This window comes from Lonchura striata, chromosome 1, assembly GCF_046129695.1.
Source record: "Lonchura striata isolate bLonStr1 chromosome 1, bLonStr1.mat, whole genome shotgun sequence".
Classification (NCBI taxonomy): Eukaryota; Metazoa; Chordata; class Aves; order Passeriformes; family Estrildidae; genus Lonchura; species Lonchura striata.
The window spans coordinates 107,605,061-107,618,779 of record NC_134603.1 but is presented as its reverse complement, the minus strand read 5'-3'; the positions used below and the strand labels follow the sequence as shown (position 1 = coordinate 107,618,779).

Sequence of the window (13,719 nt, the reverse complement as noted above, 5' to 3'; positions counted from 1 at the left end):
ACATTTGGCCTTCTAGGATGTAGAAACAGTACTTCTCCCCTGCCTGGCCGTGCCTCATCTGAATTATTTTATATCTTCATTACTCTCCCACTACTCTAGGCATCAAAAAACCCCCCATGATTACCTATTTATTCTATTTGTATCAGATTTCAAATGCAGTTTCTCTACTGGGTTTTGTATTCTCCTCCAACATCACTGTCCCCTCAACCCGTGCACTGAAACTGGTGGTTAAGAGTGCTCTGAAGTACTGTATTATATTAGCATATATTTAAACTATGTGAATAACCTTATGAGTGTAGATTAATTCACAAAAAAAGAACTTGTAAATTATACTATGCTGTACAAAATATGTTTCTATTCATAAATATCTCCAAATAGGGATCATGAGTAGTGGGAAGATAATGTAGTATTTCTACAGTTTAAAATACTGTGTAATATTAAGCACAATTGCAAACTAATAGTGTTCTTTTAAAAGGGCAGTCCCCCTCATTTGTTCTCCCATGCTTCTTAGTTGAAAGTTTTCATTAATTTATCTTTTTTCCTGAAATTTGGCATGGTAGCCAGAGGAGCTTAAATATAGTTTTTGACAGCTGTATGGCTGTTTGAATAGGCTGCCTAATTTAGAGAATTATCTGTGTGCTTGTCTGTCACTGATGGATATTGCCAAAACGATCAAAGAAAAATAGGACGTTGTCTTTAAATAAGGCTATTTCTATGTTCTGTAGGCAAAACAGGAGCAATTTGAGCTGAAATTGTTCTACACTTCATTGTCTCATTGTGAGTCCTAGATGTATTGTACACAATTTGTCTGCTGAAAGTAAAGGTTGCCTGCTTTAAGCTTATAGGCATGAATTTTCTTAAGAACTTGCTCTAAAGCTGTGGGTCTTATACAGAATTATGAAATGCTCAGCAGGGTTTCTTTAAAAAACAAATTTATATGCTTTAGGACACTGCCATTTTTGGTTTTTCATTTCCAGCTGTGCAAGTATGAGTAGAAACTGAAAAAAAAAAAACTAGCTATGTCTTAATTTCTATTTTCTTGTAGGTTTTAGTTTTAAATTTGTGTTTAGGTGGCTTTAGTATGTCTAATTCCTAGTACTCTCTTATTTTTCTCCTTAAGAGTTTTTTTTTTTTTTTTTTTTTGTACTTGGTGGGGGTCTAGGATACTATTGGTCCTCTCATTAGTATAATTATTTCCTTTTTTGTCATGGTACTGGGGTGATAGCCCAGTGTGGAGTGAGACAGCCCACAGTGTTCCCTCTTCTGTAAAGAGGGTCCAGGGAGTTAGGGCCAGGTTTCCCTCCTTACTGTGATGCCAGGTGTGATCTGTCCCGGTTAGCTGAGGTTGTGCATGGTAGTCATAGTGCACTTTGGGAGAAGAGCTTTCTCTAGAAACAGTATCACTGCTTTGGAGTTATGCTTGCTTTCTTTGTATCTTTTCTGGATAGGCAATACTCGGTCCATAAATAACTAACTTGGCTGCTACATAGTTTGTGGGTTGTTTTTTTTTTTTTTTTTTTTTTTCTCTAGAGCTTCTCAGGACTTGGCTCTTTGGCAGTTAGATGGTTTCTCTGGACCATTTTGATCAAAAAAAAAAGATTAAAAAATGGGAAAGAATAAGTTTTTAAAACAATACCAACAACTGATGGGATTCAGAAGGGGAAATGGGAACGGAGAAGAGGGACAGGCCTAAGGGCTCTCAGAATCAGACCATTGTGCTAAGATAATCAGTATCATGTTTTATTTATTAAATGGAAACTGTTTCAAACTGTGCTGTCTTAAGACAGACTTAACTATTCTCAGACAGATGGGATTTAGCTTTGGCCACTTCATCTCCTGTAGGGAGTATTCTGAAACTTTATATGAAAAGTTGTCTAGTTTTGACAAATTTGATCTTAACATTCACTAGCTTCTTTGCTTTGAAGTCCTAGCTGTAACTCCCATACAATGTACTTTAAGGAAAATATGCAGGTTTTTGTCCTATCTAGCAAAGTGGGAACTGTGTAGTCTGTTACAGTTCAGAGTGCTTTCACCAGTCCTACTGTTTACGTGCACAAGAATGTGATTTGAGAGAGGTTTGTCTTACACACAGGTTCTAGGCACGTAGACCACTAGGCAGTCTTGCCCCAGAGATTGTTGATATTTGTCTGAAGTCTTTTAATTCTCCAAATTACATTTGCTTTCAGGAATGGGAAGTAGTGTACAGCACCACCCTACTTTCATAGTTCTTGTTTTTTGCACCCCAACACTGGCTGTCCTTGCCTGTGAAACTTCTTTTCCCCGTTTCTCAGGTCTAGCTTCTTAAATTTAAAGTTTTGGGGATGACCTTTGAACTGACATGAGAAATCATCAATGGCATTTGTCTGTAGTCCTAATGTGGAGATGATAGATCAATTGCAGTATGAGGATTAACTCTGTGAATATGCTCTTCCTGCCCTGCCCCCTGCCTTGGTTTATTCTGTGCTTTCTTCTGAGACTGGGGACATGTGTTAGCAACACAGTAATTCTACTTTGGTTACGTTAGACTGCCTAAAAACATATAAACACAGTTGACTTGGCTCTGCTGCTCAGAGACCAGTAATATAATAATTTTGACAGTCTCTGAAAAGTTTTTGCAAACATGCATCCAAGACACTTTTTTTTCCTTAGACACATTTTTTTCTATACTCTCTGTGCATATGCTTCCTTTCCACTAAGTGCTTTTTCTCTTAATATGGACTTACCATTTAAGATGTAGTTTCTAATTTGTTTATACACATTGGACTTCATGTGTGATGTATATCCCACTGACTGTTGCCCAGTAACATTTTGGCTTTATGTAAGAGAACTTTTTCTTGCCCTAACTTGATGTAAGCAACAGTGTGGATTTTAAGATTTTCTATCGTGTATTATTTGGTGCCTTGACTATGAAGTTGTCTATGCAACAGGTAGCAATGATATTCATTACTGGGAAAATGAATAGATTGGATTTTTTTTTTTTTTAATGGGGTTGTATTTCTCTCACGTTTTTTTGGAACTGTACTTAAGTAAAAGAAAGATGGAAATTCTGTTGGGTTTGTCTGTTTGTTGTTATTTTTAATCCAATTATATGTGATTTCTCTATAGATCTGTTTCTGATGAGCAGGGATTATCTGGCAATTTAATTTCAGTCAAGAAAGCTTTTTTTTTTTTAAGCCAGAGTAATTTGTTATTATCCAGGAAACTAGAATAAAAAGAGCTGTGGTTGGGACAGTATTAGAGTAAGTAAATGTAATTTGTGTTTCAGTTTTATGGGCTATATTATTTCAGTATGATCAACTGAGCTTTCATTTATCTTTTGAGTTCATTGACTTTTCCATGTCTTTTGGCTGAATCATAGCTGAAGAAATTCTGATGTTCTGTACTGTTACAAATTGAGGTTGTTATTTAATGGTACTTATTCTATGTCTAGTTTATTTCCAGTTAACGGGTTGTTTTTCAATATTTTTACTTTGCCTAGTTTAGCATATGATAGTGTCTTTTCTATACTCCATAATGCTTTTATGTTGCTCTTTAATCAGTATCATAGTGCGCTTTGAATCACTGATTATCTTATCTGGTTCAAACATGAATGGTCTAGGATTATTTTTTTAAGTATAATTTTATTTTTTTTATCTTTGGTAACTGCTAGGGTTGTGGTGAATGAGATACAGGTGGGTTTTATTTGCTGTCTTGTGCATGTAAGCAGGGTAACTGTGTTTGACGCTTTGTTCTAGATTTATCTCCCCATGGTAACTCGCTATCCTTACCTTCTGACTAGTCAGGTGCATTACATAGTTATTTGTATCCGGTGTCTTTTTTCCTCAAAGGATGTTTGAGGAAAATGATTTGTGTTGGAAATTCTACTATTTGTTTGTCAATTATTTTTTCATCCTAAATCTAAAACCCCAACATTTTTTCTTGCAAAATATTACTTTAAATCTTATTAAGTCTTGCATAAAAATGGGTTCAGGCTTTTATAGACTTACTACCTTTTTGTTCACTGTAAATGAATGCATAGTCTTGAGAATAAACAGGTTCTGTATTGATTTTTCTCTCTCATCATCATCATCAAGTCTGATAGAACTGAAATCTGACCTCTACAGAACTGCTGAAAATAGAGCAGTAAGCTTCCAGTAACTTGGATAAAGCTGTACTTAGGACTGTTAAGGGAACTGTGGTGTGGGGCCATGAAGGTAGTACTGGGCAATTGGGTTCGAGGCCAAAGAGGACACCTCTGTTCATGTTGACCTGTCTTGATAATTAGAAGGGCTGGAGTTGTTTCTGCTCAAACTGATTATGCTTGTTTGAGAATGTATTAACCCTGGGCAACTGGATGTTTCAGCCTTTCAGTCCATGTGAATGATATATTGAGCTATTCAGTGAAATATTGTAGGCTTTACAGTGCAGCTCTTGAGAAGAAGCCAGTCTTTGGTGTAGTGGTTTAGTTTCAGGATGCTGTCAAAATAGTCATTGCCAGCATAGCTGTAGCATACGGTCCTTGATTTTGAAAAATAAGGAGCAGATTGGCATATTCTGGCAAGGCATTTGTATTATAGCATAAAAATACAAGTTCATTGCCAACAGTCCTGTAATGTAAAAATGAAACACTTGGCACTAGGAGGGTGATCAGTAAAGTGGAATCAGTGGGCAGTTTGTGGTCTTATAGAATATTTGAGAAAAGAGCAAAGTCTCTTATTCTGGCTGTTTCAAAACTCATTGCCTGAATTTCTACAAATGTTTCATGCTTGAGTGCCTGTTGTGGGTCTGAGTACTTCTTGGGCTACCTCTGTATCTGAGGATTCCAGAAATCTGTTGTAGGAGTTGGTATCTTAGTGAAGATGACCTTTCCTGCAAGGAGGAAGAGGTTTGTCTGCCATTAACATAGTCCTCCAGAAGTTAATTTACAAGTCTACTTGCAAGGATTCCAGTGTGTATCTTTGCAGTGGCAATCTTGATTTGTTCCCCTTTAAATTCCATGAGATACCTTTTTGTATAGCGGCATTAGAAGTGCAAATGTGAAGGGTCCACTGATTTGCTATTAAAATTACTGTTTTCTGGTGCCTATCACTTAAATATGTTTTCCTTTTTTTTTCTGTTGTATTGGGATGGTATTGCAAGTGTGTGATTGAAAGAAATTAAAGGAATTGGATATGAAAGATCCTAACTGCTGTAAGCAGTGGTGTCAGACTTAGTAATACAAACGTGACATTGTCTCTTGTAGGATAATCATGGGTCAAACCGGAAAAAAATCTGAGAAGGGACCAATTTGTTGGAGAAAACGTGTAAAATCAGAATATATGAGACTGAGGCAACTCAAGAGGTTCCGACGTGCTGATGAAGTAAAGGTACTTTATCTTTTGGTTCTATTGCTTATAAAATTTTACAAGTATTGATTATTTTCTGAAGTATGTGTACTACAGTTCACACTTGCTATAACAATTTCATTGAATACTTTGTCATCCTACTGGGAACTTGTCTTAACTCTATGGTCTTATAAACATATATGATACATTTATATGTGACTTGGTCCAGAATGTCAAGTATCAGAAGAGGGTGTGGAGAGCTAATACAGAAACTTCATTAGCTGTATTCTCTTTCAAATTCAATTTAGAATTTGGTTCCATGCTAAATGTGTGACTCTCTAAATGTGAGAACATGGTATGAATTGAAGAAAGAGATAATGAACTGTATTGAACCTCACTGACATTTAAACTAAATTTGTATGTTTTGAGCACTTTTTTGTTGTTATATCTGGTTAAATGTTAGACTGCCCTAAGATGCTAGCAGATTAATTTAGAGCCTTTCATTTATTTATAATGTTGTGGTTAATTTTTAGAGTATGTTTAATTCTAATCGTCAGAAGATTCTGGAAAGAACTGAAATCTTAAATCAGGAATGGAAACAACGTAGGATACAGCCTGTTCACATCATGACTTCTGTGAGCTCATTGCGCGGGACCAGGGAGGTTGGTTAACATGTGTTGTGGTAATTCCACTCACAAGATTCTTAACACGTTTTCATTTTATTACTGGAAAGTTGGCTGTTCTTTATATTTTTTTTTCTGCATGATATGACTTGGCAGCCCAATGTGTTTCATATGAATGTCTTAAAGAATTTATTTGTTGTGTACTTTGATCGTATGACTTCTGCAAAGCAATAAATATGTAGCGGGCTACTTGGCTTTGAATGACACACAAAAGTGAAACTTCTTTATTTCTGATAATAATTGGATCATACCTTAGCATCCTTTAATAAAACTGTTCTGTCTCTGTGGTGCTGGGAGTTTACTCTTGCTCCAGTTGGAGTTAGGTTAATGAATCCTTGTGTTTCACAAGTGGATGCTAAATTTGTGAAAAACACTTTCATGAGTTGTGGCATAATTTGAGCACCTAAAATGGTTTCCACATAATTGGTAGGGTTGAAAGGGACCACTGGATGTCATCTAGTGCAGCTTTCCTGCTCAAGCAGGGGTGTTCTAGAGTGTGTTACTCAGAATTGCGTTCTGTGTCATGGTAACTTCAGTGATATAAGTCCATTCCAGCTCTCTATATTCATCCCAACTTAATTTACCTTATTTTTAAGTTGCTCTTTAGGCACTTTTTCACACTTAAGTTTGAAGATGTTTATCTGTAATAAGCTGAAAAGGGAACTCTTCGGTAGGGTGAGAATGAAAAGACTTTACTGTGAATAGGTTAAAAAAAGCAAACCAAAGTACTTTATCTGCAAATAAATTTGCAGAGTTTCTTTTCCTTAATTTTAGTGGAGAACTGGAGAGTGGGAGTGTGTCACCAAGGTGCATTTGTGTGCACACGTGTTCAAATGCAAGAAGGAGAGGACCTTTGTGTGTTATCTTGTAAATGTTCTTGAATATGCAATTACTCATGTACTTATGTACAGCTATTGTGTGGGATCAGAACTGATAATAATTGACACAGCTACACATCCAATTTTCACATTTTTTTTGTTAGTAGAAGATTGTTCCTCTTTTTTCTTTTCTTTCAAGCGTGGTGTTCACTCTTCTTTATGTTAATTTCCTGCCTGTATTGATAGAGCACACTAATTACTCCATTCAATCCAGTCTGTGTCTCATGAATCAGAACTCTAATGCTTGATTCGAGGTTGCCATAATTTATAGTGAGAGAAGCGAGATGAAAAAATGCTGGGGACTTTAAAAAATTACTTTAAAATCTTCTTTTCTCAATATGCTGAATTTCTTCAGAGTTTGATAAGACACTGGCTAGAAATAGAAAGGTTGTGTGAAAGTCTTCTTGTGTCTGGTGAAGAGTGCAGGGCATTGCTGGTGACAGTCAGCATCAAGTGGAGACCATAGCGTGCCCTTTGCAGAGCTACCAGACATCAACCTGAGTTCCCTACCAGAACAACAGAGCAGCGTAACTGAGGCTTAGTACCAAATACTGAGTCACTTTGACATAGCCCATTTGTCAGCCCAAGACTTCTAGTTCCAAAGATAAAAGTAATTAATTCTTTTACTTTTGTATTTTTTTCTTTAAAAATACATGAAAAATATGTTAGGTGGCTGCTAGCTAGAAAATTAAACATTAACCGGAAATGGGAATGAAGTGGTAGCATAGGATGGTGTCTAGAATATTAATATACACAGCAGAAATCTAATTTCATTGCTGCAGATTAAAAAGAAAAGAAATAAATCTGGCTTCTGTCATTCTGCTGGGTTACTGTCTCTGTATATTGTTTGTTACATTACTTTGTGTATTTCTTTAGAAATGTGAACCTCTGTTCATCTTTCCCTTCTGGAAAGGAGAAAGATCTTTTGTCTTCACTTTCTTTTTTCCTTTCAGGTAGCTATGATAGCTGTTCTAAACTTTGTTATACCTACCTCCAAATCTTCTCTGTTGTACTTCCCCTAGCTTTGTATGCTCCTGTCTGCTTTTGCTTGTAACCTTTTTCCCAGAGTTCTTCATACTGTGGTCCAAGTATTTGAGAAAAGTTGATTTGTTTGTTAACCGTTGATTATTAGATGCAAGAATACTTTAATAGTTGTCTGTATTTCTATGGATTGTTTATCCTTTGAAGGCTACATAAATCTCTGAATATCCAAAACAGAAGTCCTGTAGCTGAAAAATTCATTGATGTATCCAGAGTTACATATTAAGAATTAATTTTTGTTTTTCCTTTGCAAGCAGTGAGCATAATGAAAGGCTTGAGGATAGGATAAACAGAAAATAATTGAGAAACAAGGCAGGAATTAAAAAGATGTGGAGTTTTTATTTATATAAGGTGTCTTGCTGACATTAAAGTAATTTTTTTTTTATTTTTATAACATAAATAATACATGATTTCTGCAGTGTATTGATCTGAAGTCAGGGAGATTCACTTGCCCCTCAGATGGTCTGAGTGTATGCACTAACATCAGTGTAGCAGAAGCAACAGGTATTAAATCTGTTTTGAGATTCCAAATCTAATTTGTATTGTAGGTTGATTAGTCTGAGTACTAATATCACAGCCACTTAATAATAAGTGGAAAATGCTGTCATGATCTATTAGCGAATATATTGGCATATAAATAATTCTTGAGGTTCTTTTCTCTTGCTAAAACTTTTTTCCTATTATGCCTTTAAAAACTGATGTATTTTTCAAAGGTTGATATGGCTACTTTTGAGAAACTCTTTGAATTTTGAACATTGTAGAGTGTTCTGTGATTTATTTTTGTTTTTTTTTCCAATGTTGCTATGTAAGTATAACTTCAACTTCTTATTTCAGTGCTCTGTTACCAGTGACATTGATTTTCCAAAACAAGTCATCCCACTGAAGACTCTCAATGCTGTTGCTTCTGTGCCTATAATGTATTCTTGGTCTCCCCTTCAACAGAATTTTATGGTAAGTTTAAACAACTGTAGGGAAGAGAAAGGTATGTAGAAAAGGGAGGTGTTAATTTTAGAAGTATGCCAGCAAAATCTATTGCCAATTACCCTCCCTACTTTATTGGTATTGGTAGTAGGGCAGTAATAATCAGAAATAAGCTCCCCCAAATAAAATAAATAGAAAGGTAACTTTGCAAACTGAATCTCTGTCCTCAATGTACCTAAGTATCTCCAAAATCTTGCTGTAAAGTTTATTGAATTCAGGTGACCTATTGTCTTTTGTGGCCGTTAACAAATGTAGTTTTATTTGAAAGTATCTAATTAGTGTACTGAGAAATGTTTTCTGAGGGATATGAATGCTTTGATGTAAGGCAATGAACCAACATATCTGTAACAGAATATTCTTGTGGAATAAAGGGAACTAAATCCTGAAATAGACTCTCCACATAATGGTCATTTTCATATCTGAGTATGCCCTTTTTTTTCCAGATTAACTTCACTGCAGAAGCCACAGCAATAGATTTCTGATATAGATATTTGACTTTTTGAAAAGCTTAGCTTATTGCAAATCTTTGTCACATCATTTTGTATATAACTCCCTTTGCTGACTAGTTATTTTGATAATAATTATTATGAAATTATTTAAACAACAGGTTTTTTATCAGTATACATAAACAGTTTTTTCACATCTTTTTCTCCTTGCTTTCAATTCAACAGTGTTTGGATATATTGGATGGGTACAGAATCATGATCAGCAGGAAAGTTTATTTTTTTAACAATAGAAGGTTCTTCTGTAGTATTGGAAGATGTAGCTGAGTATCAAGGTCCGTAAATTCTATTGATGGGAATATTAATGCATTTAATCTGTCAAAAAAAAAAAAAAAAGGGACGGTGGAGTTCAGATTAAATTTTCAGGCATTTTTCTCTGTTTGCTCTTTAGACAACTTTAATTTAGAGTCTTTTTGTAGCATATTTTCTTATCTCTGGCCAAACAATGAAAGGGCGGTTCCCATTGTGCTTTCCTATGTTACTGTAAGAGAGAACCCCCAAGAGGGGATGAATGAATTTACCAAGTGCAAGCCTCCCAAAGCCAGATAATTTAATGAGTTTCCATATTAGAAACTTTGTGGAACTGCTCTACTAACCTTAAGTTTAGGAGCTAGTGTTAATATTTTGAGCCAGCCACCAAGAATGCAAAAAATTGTTGAAAGTCATTTAGGGTTTTGTTTTTCTAGTTAATGGTAAATGTGCTAAAGCAGTGAAGCTGGTTAATTTCCTGTTGCAGGCAGAGTCCTGTAGATAGTGAAAAACAATGCAGAAATGGTCACTTGAAAACACAATTTAAAATGTTTTGATTATCACTGTTGTTCCTAGGTAGAGGATGAAACTGTTTTACACAACATTCCATATATGGGAGATGAAGTGCTTGACCAGGATGGTACCTTTATTGAAGAACTGATCAAGAACTATGATGGGAAAGTGCATGGAGACAGAGGTGAGCCCAAACACTCAGGTATACTAATCATTTCTTCCTATATAAATTATTGTTGTACTGTTGCTTAAGGCTTGGCGTGTGATTGTTACAGTAGTATCTCTACAACTTCTACATTGTGTAAACATTGGGTATACCACGCTTCCTTATTTAAATGTATTGTTCTGCATTTTCTTTAGGCTGCAAAGTTTTAAGCAGTAGTGGAGAAATTAAGCACATTAACTTTTTTCTTATACCATACAGTGATTCTTGGTATTCAGTTTTGTGCTCAGAGCTTTGGAATATGGTATTGTGATGTGTGTATGTGTCCTGCCTAGCAGAAAGTTGCAGGATGATTATGCAAAACTCTGATAATGACATCTGCAAACGTGATTCAACAGAATAACCTCTTGTAGGTTTGTTGGGTTTTTTTCCCTTCCTTTTTTTAAGGAACTTGCTAGCTATTTAAAAACCCACTCTTTGTAAATCAGCTTACAGAGCAAAGTTGTATCCTTCTGTTGATACAGAAATATTACATATATTTATTCTGAGGTGTAGTTTACCTGTTCTCCTGTGTGGGAGCTGGACTACCTGCAGTGTAATCTGTCCCTCACTTTGCTAAAGTCTCAGTGAAGTGGCAACCTTTCACTTGCTCTGGGGTCCCTCAGAACTGGCTTATACAAGCCTCAACTTCACTTGGAGAGGTTTCTCTTGACTGCTGTGATTCCCCCTTCTCAGAGATATTACCCACACATTCCACCCCTTCCCTCAAACAGAGAATAGCTTCTTAAATTTAATCATATTCCTGTTAATGTTGATGTGTCTGAGAAAGAACCACATTTTTTGATTTTGTGTACCATTTATGAAGGTTAAGCCTGTGATTCAATAATAAATGCTACTCAACCCAACCAGTCTTGTTAATGTCCTCAGTATACTTGGTGCCTTTGCATTTCATAAGAAACATAGAATGTTTTGTGGGCTTTGGCCTTTGGATATTTTTACACATTTACTGATTGCTGGTTTCCCTGTCAGAAAACTGGTTATGTCAAGATGATACCATTACTACTAAATGTCTTCTATTATTGATTTAATTTATTATTAAAGGAGTTTAGCTTTAAAATTAATCCTGTTTGATCATCTTGATATACAAATTTATGATGGCAATTATTATTATTATGTGTTCTCCATAATATATAACATATATTAGAAGTAGAAAGACTTTTTTAGTCTCCCAATAACTTGTATTGTGTGGCTGTAATTAAATGTAAATACTTTGGGAATCTGTAATCCAGAGGCATTCCTATGGAAGAGTCAGAATTCTAAACTAGCTCTGTAATTGCACTTTTGGGAGACAATTTGTACTAACCTGTGTGTGTATATTAAGAGTTTGTTTAAAACATTCGAGTGGTATTTTCATTGTCTACATAGTAATAAAAGTTATTTTCTGTCAAGCAGTTTTGACATGCAAACTCAGTCCAGGTTCAAAAGGACAGTAATAAGCACTACAGTTCCCAGACAGCTCATTTTTTTTTTTTTTTAATACACTCTAACTGATTTTTCATTTGTGCAGAAATGCCTTATTATTTAATCTGTTCTGCCATCTGAATGTCACAGTAGAATAAAATCAAATAAATAGATACATGCAGCATTGTAACTGTCAGTTTTCTCTTGAATTTTTTGTATATAACTTTATTATTTTTTTATCACTCAGCCAGTGGGGTCTATTGTGGGAAGTGGATGCTAAGGAACTATCAACCAAAAATCTCTCTGGAGACTCCTTAGCTGCCTAATAATTAGTTTATAGACTGTTAGCATGCATTTCCAGACTGGCTTAAACCCAGCCATGTTGGAACTGGGATTCTGGTGTAAAATCTCCTAAATAATGCAGCTGGTAGTATTTTTTGTCTTACAAGGAAGAGAGATTTACATATGTATGTAACATAGGGAGTCGGGAAAAAAATGTGTGAATTTTTCTTCATCCATTCCCTGTTGTTAGTCTAAGAAATGAATAGTGAGCTTTTTTAACTGGTTTTGGTTTATATAACACTGCTATTTAAGAGGGCAAAACTACAAAATTGCTTTTCATAAATGACAGCATTTGCCCTAGTTTAATTAAAGTGTAAGAAGGATTAAAAATACCTCATAAACACCTTGTGTTTATTTGTTTCTTCCCAATTTTGCTGGATTTCAGAATGTGGATTTATCAATGATGAAATATTTGTTGAGTTGGTCAATGCCCTTGGTCAATATAGTGATGATGAAGATGATGATGATGGAGATGACAATCCTGATGAAAGAGATGACAAGCAAAAAGATCGGGAAGGTAACAGGATGGGTATGTCTATCTGCAGACTTTAAAAATTAAACCCAAAATGTTTTGTTTAACCAATCAATAAATTTGTTCTTCCTATGTGATAGTTTTCAGGTCTAAAGTAGCATAATTTTCATCATTTCCTTTGTCATTTAGTTCAAGATTTTTGTTGAGAACACTGTGAGAGGCACTTTTGCCAATTTTTGCTCATTGGCATACTGAGGCAGTCAAATGCACCAAAAATCAGTCAGGTATCTGTCTAATAAATGTTTTGGTACTCATCAGAAAATGATGTATCATTATTCTAAAGCAGGCAGAATTCTGAATTTCCATCTCCATCTGCTGGTGAAATAATGGTTTCTCTGAATTTTACTAGTAGATTTTTCTCATCAGGAAAATCACTTAACACAGTTAAAATAGTAAATGATTTGGGAATAAAAGTCTTTACTTCTTTTTTACATTAGAATTTTGGCGAACACCCCCTTTCTCTGAACACTTTCTTGAGGTAGTAAAGGAGCAGAAATATTTTTTTGTTTTGTTTTCCAAATTATTTTCCTTCCTTGACAGAGAAAGAAACCCACCCACCTCGGAGATTTCCTTCTGACAAGATATTTGAAGCCATTTCCTCAATGTTTCCAGACAAGGGTACAGCAGAAGAATTGAAAGAGAAGTAAGAATGTATTTCTTAGAGTATATTGCTGTGTTGCTTTATGAAACAAAGATTCCTCTATAAAATAAATCCTTCATTAATTAGTTGTTGATTAGGAATGCAGCTAGTTCTGTGGCATTTGTGTAATTTCTGCAAGTGACACTGAAAGGGATTTGGCTCTCTCCCCCAAGTCAAACAATACAGAAGTGTTTAATAGCTTTCCCTTTAAACTATTGAAAAGTGGGTGCTTTTATGTCTAATAATCTTTCATTTTTGAGGTGGTAAAATAAAAGCTTCTGCTAAAAAAAAAGAATCATGTTTTTGGAGTTAGAAATACCATGTATGAGGTTGTGATGGTCTTGAAAACAAATGCATTATTTCCTAGTCGATTTGTATTAATGAGTATGGAATTAATAATTTGTCATGCCACTAACAGGTTGGCCTTTTT

The 13,719-nt window shown here is 35.2% G+C and overlaps 1 protein-coding gene across 4 annotated transcripts in view; it reads left to right on the top strand.

The window, feature by feature from the left end:
- The window catches only part of EZH2 (enhancer of zeste 2 polycomb repressive complex 2 subunit), a 49,519-nt gene that overhangs the window by 15,506 nt on the left and 20,294 nt on the right, over nt 1–13,719 (top strand). For 2 of the 4 annotated variants that reach the window (XM_077786395.1, XM_021546264.2), the window contains exons 2-7: nt 5,222–5,345; nt 5,837–5,965; nt 8,740–8,856; nt 10,215–10,353; nt 12,503–12,646; nt 13,190–13,292. In XM_077786395.1, the coding sequence (XP_077642521.1) occupies nt 5,229–5,345; nt 5,837–5,965; nt 8,740–8,856; nt 10,215–10,353; nt 12,503–12,646; nt 13,190–13,292 (749 nt within the window). In that variant the 5' untranslated portion in view covers nt 5,222–5,228. The remainder of the gene's footprint in view (nt 1–5,221; nt 5,346–5,836; nt 5,966–8,739; nt 8,857–10,214; nt 10,354–12,502; nt 12,647–13,189; nt 13,293–13,719) is intronic. The other 2 variants (XM_077786400.1, XM_021546265.2) reach the window with 1 other exon arrangement.